This window comes from Anolis sagrei, chromosome 6 (assembly GCF_037176765.1).
Source record: "Anolis sagrei isolate rAnoSag1 chromosome 6, rAnoSag1.mat, whole genome shotgun sequence".
Lineage (NCBI taxonomy): Eukaryota > Metazoa > Chordata > Lepidosauria > Squamata > Dactyloidae > Anolis > Anolis sagrei.
This window is the reverse complement of record NC_090026.1, coordinates 66,865,441-66,872,817: the sequence shown is the minus strand read 5'-3', so window position 1 is coordinate 66,872,817 and position 7,377 is coordinate 66,865,441. Positions and strand designations below refer to the sequence as shown.

Here is a 7,377-nt window from a genome sequence, read left to right as displayed (position 1 = left end):
TGATAGAATTCTGAAGATCCCAGAAACCACAATTACTTTTGAGAGCATTTGGCTCGGTCCAAATCAAGTTAAAGCCTAGATGGTGTTTTTAAAACTCACATGAGCAACGTAGCTACTTTTTCTATTCCTTTTGCATATTGCCAACACAATGATTGAATTCTAGTGAGACTATGACCAAATGAACGAGTCTACACTGACCTTTCACCTGTCACCAGCTGCCTGGAGGCTTTTTCTGATGTCAGCTCCCAGATCCATAGTATCGAACACACTCATTCAGAAAGCAATGTGAATAAAGGTCTTGAGAAACCAACACTGCCAGGAGCAAATCATTAGGGGTTTTGCTCTATTGTTCCAGGATCTTTTCCATGACTGTACCTGTTCTCAAACAGGTGTAAATTTCCTGTATAAAGGTTATACTACACTGCAATGGTGAAACGGAATTTTACAAAGGGGAATGGTCATTCCAGGGGCAATTTTCAAGTCCTAACGTAAGGGGTGGAGCATTTGTTGGAGTGGGCAGATCCTAAGGATTTCCCTCAATAAATACAGGCAAAGCTCTTTTCCCCCAGCATACTTCAAACTGTTTCCTTTTTCCTTTGAGAGAATTAACACCAGAACAATGCTGGGGAAAATGTCATCTCTCTCTGCTCTAGTTCTGCTTCTGATTATACAAGGTAAGTAAAATTTGTTCTCGGAAGTGCGGGTCAATATAATTTGTTGATGTCTTTATTAACATAGGTTTTGCTTAACTTTACTATTTGTTGAATGCCAAACCTTTTTTCAAAAATTGTGATAGAGATATATAAATATTTAAATAAATGAAGTAACTATGTATCGTTGAAGGCTTTCATGACTGGAATCACTGGGTTGTTGTAGGTTTTTTGGGCTATATGGCCATGTTCTATAAGCATTCTCTCGTGACGTTTCTCCTGCATCTACAGCAAGCATCATCAGAGGTTGTGAGGTCTGTTGGAAACTGATTATGGGCCCTTCCACACAGCCCTATATCCCAGAATATCAAGGCAGGAAATCCCACATTGTCTGAGTGTGGACTCAGATAACCCAGTTCAAAGCAGATATCCGCAAAGCAGATATCCACAACCAGGATATAGGGTTGTGTGGAAGGGCCCATAATCAGTTTCCAACAGACCTCACAACCTCTGAGGATGCTTGACATAGATGCAGGCAAAACATCAGGAGAGAATGCTTCTAGAACATGGCCATATAGCCCGAAAAACCTACAACAACCCAATGAAGTAACTGTTGGTGTGATGGAGGAAATTGAAATTCATTATTTTCAAACCTATGATTAAAATTATAGGCCAATGGTATCTTACAGTATTGATTTTGTTCTTAGTGCTTTCATTAAATAATTCAAAAGTCTTTGCAACATTATTATTATTATTATTATTATTATTACAACTACTACCTTTATTAAGGGCCCCCTGGTAAAACAGTGGGTTGAACTGCTGAGCTGCTGAACTTGCTGACTGAAAGGTTGGTGATTCAAATCTGGGGAGTGGGGTGAGCTCCTGCTGTTAGGCCCAGCTTCTAGTAATTTGCAAAGATGCAAATGTGAGTAGATCAATAGGTACCGTCTCAGTGAGAAAGTAATGGTGCTCCATGCGGTCATGTTGATCACATGAGCTTGGAGGTGTCTACGAACAACACTGGCTCTTTGTCTTAGAAATGGAGATGAACAACACCCCCCAGAGTCGGACACGGCTAAACTTAATGTCAGGAAAACCTTTCCCTTTAAACCTTTACTACTTCTGCTATTATAATAAAATAGGGATGAGAAAAATACTGTGCACCGACCAATTCCAAGTCTACTAATATCTACTGCTTGGTGGGATTCTTGTCAAGCTTAACATTTTTATATTCCTGGACTGGAAAGTTAATTTAACAGATTAATGTGCATAGACACTTTGATGATTCTCTATAGACATGCTTGCTTTGTAAATTTGAAACACTGGTAAACTACATGATTTCGTGTGGAAGAGCAAAGAGGGCAGGAACTGCACTACACTATGTTGTGTGTTTTTTTCTTTCCAAATAATGTTTATTAAACATTTACTAGGAAAGTTGAGGGTGAGGGACAAGGGAAGGAAAAAAATGGGGATAATAGATTAATTATTGGTTAGTTGCATCTTAACAAATATCTACTATGAAACGAATTAAAAACAAAGAGAGTGAGGATTGTTGAGGTATGGGGAGATCTTTTTAAAATTGTTATTGTTACAACTAAGTCTTCATCTCTATCTCTCTAACACATATTTCATAAAATATTGACGATTCTAACCATTTTAATTTTAAGTCCATTGGTTGTATCTTCTTACGTCTTCCCACATTGTCTCCTGGTCTTCATATATTCTTTTCTAGTTCTTCAATGGAAATTAAACTTATTTTTTTCGTAACAGATTATTTCATGTTAAATTATTTATTAGTCATGTCTACCAAAAACAGTTCTACAATTTTCATTAAGATTGTTAGGAGGTTAGTGTTTATAACATTTTATCATTATCATGGCACAATGAGTTAAACCAGAGGTCCTCAAATTTTTAAACTGAGGGCCAGGTCACAGTCCCTCAAACTGTTGGAGGGCCAGATTATAATTTGAAAAAAATATGAATGAATTCCTATGCACACTGCACATATCTTATTTGTAGTGCAAAAAAACACTTTAAAACAATACAATAATTAAACTGAAGAACAATTTTAACAAATACAAACTTATTAGTATTTCAGTGGGAAGTGTGGGCCAGCTTTTGGCTGATGAAGATAGGATTGTCGTTGTTGGTTGCTTTTAAGTTGTTTCAGACTTAGGTTGATCCTGAGCGAGGGCCAGGTAAATGACCTTGGAGGGCCGTATCCGGCCCCCGGGCCATAGTTTGAGGACCCCTGGGTTAAACTCTTGTGCCAGCAGGACTGAAGACCGACAGGTTGGAGGTTGGAGAGGGCGGATGAGCTCCCTCTGTCACCTCCAGCTCCCCATGAGGGAAATGAGAGAAGCCTCTTACAAGGATGCTGAAACACCAAAACACCCAGGAGTCCCCTGGGCAACATCCTTGCAGACAGCTAATTCTCTCACACCAGAAGTGACTTGCAGTTTCTCAAGTCACTCCTGACACACACAAAAAACATTATCATGCTCTCTCACTTTCTGTATATTTACATCAAATGTATTTCCCTTCTATAACTCTCGGGTTCAAAAACTCTTCTGATTTAACCATAATTGCTCAGTATGATCATATTTTTATAGTCCATTTTAAGTACTTTTCCTGATAGCTCCTGAAGGCCAGATCTCTCAAACTTCTCTTTCTCAAGGTTTTGTTCCCACTAGCCCGTCTAGCCTTCTTTTATATCAACCTGTCTCTCTAGCTCTCTCTGTATATACATACATAAACATGGAAAGTTAATTTAACAGATTAATGTGCATCAACACTTTGATGATCCTATATAGGCATGCTTGCTTTGCAAATTCGAAACACTGGCAAAACACATGATTTCTTGTGGAAGAGCAAAGAGGACAGAAACTGCACTACATTATTTAAGTGTTTGCTAGTCAATCAGAGTAGGTATCTCACACAATATTATTTTTTACGTTCCAGAGGCATTTGTTGCCCCAGTGACCCAGGAACCAAGTACTGTAACGAGTGCAGCATCAACTATTGGGTCAAGCACACAACCCAGCAGTGGAGGAACATCAAGTGCAGAATCAAGTACTGCAACGAGTGCAGCATCAACTATGGAGTCAAGCACAGAATCCAGCAGTGGAGGAACACCAAGTACAGAATCAAGTACTGCAACGAGTGCAGCATCAACTATGGAGTCAAGCACAGAACCCAGCAGTGGAGGAACACCAAGCACAGAATCAAGTACTGTGACGAGTGCAGCATCAACTATGGAGTCCAGCAGTGGAGGAACACCAAGCACAGAATCAAGTACTGTGACGAGTGCAGCATCAACTATGGAGTCCAGCAGTGGAGGAACAACAAGTGCAGAATCAAGTACTGTAACAAGTGCAGCATCAACTATGGAGTCAAGCAAAGAACCCAGCACTGGAGGAACAACAAGTGCGGAAACGAGTGGGGATGCAAGTGCACTTAGTGGAGAAGGGAGTGGAGAAACAAGTGGAGAAGGGAGTGGCGAAGCAAGCGGAGAAGCAAGTGGAGAAGCAAGCGGAGAAGCAACTGGTGAAGCAAGCGGCGAATCAAGCGGCGAATCAAGCGGCGATGCAATCGTAGTATCAATTGAAGAAACCACAGCAGGAGCGAGTGGAGGGCCAGCTGAGGCGACAACTACAAAACCAACTGGAGAACCAGTTTTCAGCATAAATGGTGCAAGTGGAAAGTCTACTGAAGCACCGCATGGAGACGCTACCAAAACAACAAGTTCAAATTCAGGCTCACAACCAGCTACAGAGAAAACAGAATCGTCCAGTAAGTTAATTATGCTTTTGTTATTGCCTTGTTAGTAACAACATCCCGCACAACTGGTCTATATTTTGCTCGAGGACAACTCACCAGATGAATTGAGGTAATAATACTGCTTCACCAATTCAGAGTAGCACTTTTCCCCTGCTTTAGGGGCTCCAAAAGTGGGATGTGTCTTACAATAGATGGCACCTTAGATTTTGTGGGGTTTGGTTTGGGTTTTTATTAACTTGCCTCTAAAAAAGGAGGAAGAGGGCACCCATTGCCAATGGATCCAGTTTGGTTTTTATTCTTTAATCGACTTACTTCTGAGAGAGAGGGAGTAGGAGATCCAGCTCCAAAAAGATCTGGGTTTTTGTTTTTTTTTAAAAAAAAAATGGCTTACTTCCAATAGAGGAGTAAGAGCCCTAGTCCCAAATGACTGTGGCTTTGTTTTTCAAAAATCGAAGCTTCAAAAAAATAGGGGAACACCTTAGATTCTGTGAAATACTGTATAGTTGGTATTTCCATTCTGACTCTGAGTCAGTGATTTTCACCTCTAGGCTACACAAACTCAGTGTAATATTCCCAGGTCACAGTGGTAAATTATCAAATTTTGTTTATGACATGAAGATTCATCATCAGAATGCATCTCATGGTGGCAAGTATAACTTATCAGTCATCTTCTACGCATTTTCTGAATGTGATCAACAGGATATGGTTATTTGCATCAAAAAACCATTTCATATTGCCTACAGAATACAAGTCATAATGGGATAGGGGATAGAACTTTTCTAAATTATCAAATTTTGCCCTAAATCCAGTTGTTAGTCCCAACTAGGGCAAACGTTTTGAATCAGCAAGAACCTGGTAATCCAAAATTGATGTAAGTTTTCATTGATTCAGCAATTGTATTCTAACTGGCTGGGATGGGAGTCCTTCAGCTTTCCTGCACTCCTTGTAATGTGACTCCCAAACAGGTACAATCCTATATGTGTCCGTTCTTTCTCTCCTCTGACTTCCCACAAGAGAGGGAGGGAGGAGGCAATTATAGGGGCAAAGGGGGGCATTGAATATAGAGCCCCTAAATGAAACTTTAGGGGCATTCAGCTCAGCAGCATTGCCTCCATGCCGTCATCACTGATGATGAAAGCAGCTTAACTGTACATTGGGAACATGCAATCCCATTAAGAAAGCAAAGCAGAAGACAAACCTTTGTAATAGGAAGATTCTGCATAGTTTACATTTGTTACATTTAACTGTATACTACTTCTACATATTGTTTGCATTGCTGCTCAGATGGGCAAAGTGGGACCTGAGGGCTGATGCAGCCCACCAGGAACATCAGGGTACCTCTGACCCCTGTGAAAAAAAAAATAGTCCTCCAAATGGAAACCTGGAAAGCCTACAAGGAGCATATTTTTAAATTTCTGTGTAACCCAGAAGTATTTTGGAGAAAAAAGGGGGGTCTGTTTCAACAAGACCTTCATTGGCCTGAAAATGGACATGTGGGGAACGGAATACATATGAATAGTAAGGGCAGGCATGTAGCCGGGGGGGGGGGGAGCTTGGGGGCCTTCAGCCCCGCCCCCCCGAAATTCTCATGGTGGTCCGCGAGAAGGCCTTACTGGTACATTATTTAAACTGTTATGTTTATTCATATCATGATCTGATCACTATATTCAATATATCCCATATGCATGGGGGTATTGAGGTAATGATACAAAAGGTTTGCTAGGGCAGACCCTCTTTCACTCAGACTCACCCCCCCCCCGAACCAAACTCAGCCCCCCCCCCTCCCCAAAACAAAATCCCGGCTACGGGCCTGAGTAAGGCAATACTTGTCCTCTCTTCCAGCTTCTGGGTATGTATGATCCACCAATCTCTTGGGGTAAAGTATAGTTTTGGAGCATTTAGAGGGTGTTGCACTCCAAGTAAGAGCAAAATCAGCCTCCGCTCACAGAAATTGCTCATCCTTGCAATATTGTAAAAAGTGTAGAAACTCAGGATGCTTTTCAATGTGTAATATATCACATTGCCTTTCTTTCTTTAATTCTTTAACAACCAACTATAACTACTTAAAAAAATATAGCAACCCAAAAAACTATACCTACACTAGAGTTATAGCTGCCAACTTCACTCTGAGGATAAGGGCTTTATATATTCAAGAATGTTGCTTTTTTTCCCTTTTTGTGCCTCCAGCAAATTCAAGACAACCAGACATTTTTATGCAGATTTTCCTACTTTCATCTGCTTGAAAATACCAAAAGGCCCTAATCTTTACTTCTGAATCACAGATTTTTTTGCATCTGATAATCCAGAGGGGGGAGGGTGTATTCTCAGGAAAATTGCCAAAAATGACAACACAAATAATACACAACAGTGACAAAGTAGAATAATACTTATTCTCTACAAAACACCAGTGTTATGAAAATTGCGACCTCGCATCATCCCTTCCACCACATTTAATTTAAGGGAATATGGTGTTAAAAGCATAGATCCAATAGAGCCATTTTTGAAATTGCAAGTTCATCACCTAACTCCAAATTTCACCCAACAAATTCACAGACATTATAGTAAAATTTTCTTAATCATACTAAATGTTAAGTATGCCAGTTATTTTGGAATAGGTAATTCAACACTGTTTAGTCCTGAGCCAAATATTTGAAGAGAAATTATTGAATTAATATGAGGTTTGTAAATTGTGGACAGTTTCTTGTCCATTGTAATCCTTCACTTGTAAACTTGTTCTATAGCTTTGTCTCATATGTTTGTTTTTAGAATAAAAAGAGAAGGAATCCAGTAAGAGAAGTGGCACTGAAGTCTTCCTGATGACATTGGCTTGACTGAAGCAGCTTCCCAATATATGGAAATACCAAGATTCTGTGTAATTACGAAAGTAACAAGGCTTAAACTAAAATGTCTAGAGGTTCAGTGAAATTTAAATCAACACTAATTTTCC

The 7,377-nt window shown here is 39.9% G+C and overlaps 1 protein-coding gene across 1 annotated transcript; it reads left to right on the top strand.

Moving 5' to 3' along the window:
* Positions 1-588: 588 nt before the first annotated feature.
* Positions 589-7,377, top strand: LOC132778536 (mucin-21-like). Its single transcript, XM_060781577.2, has 3 exons — positions 589-674; positions 3,612-4,442; positions 7,197-7,377. Exons 1-3 carry the CDS (start codon positions 620-622, stop codon positions 7,199-7,201), a joined length of 891 nt encoding a protein of 296 aa, XP_060637560.2. The 5' UTR covers positions 589-619; the 3' UTR covers positions 7,202-7,377.

Excerpts from the sequence above, each read along its gene's own strand:
- LOC132778536 (XM_060781577.2), top strand. The coding sequence starts at position 620 with ATGCTGGGGAAAATGTCATCTCTCTCTGCTCTAGTTCTGCTTCTGATT. Across the intron at positions 675-3,611 it reads TCTGCTTCTGATTATACAAG|AGGCATTTGTTGCCCCAGTG; the intron begins GTAAGTAAAATT and ends TTTACGTTCCAG.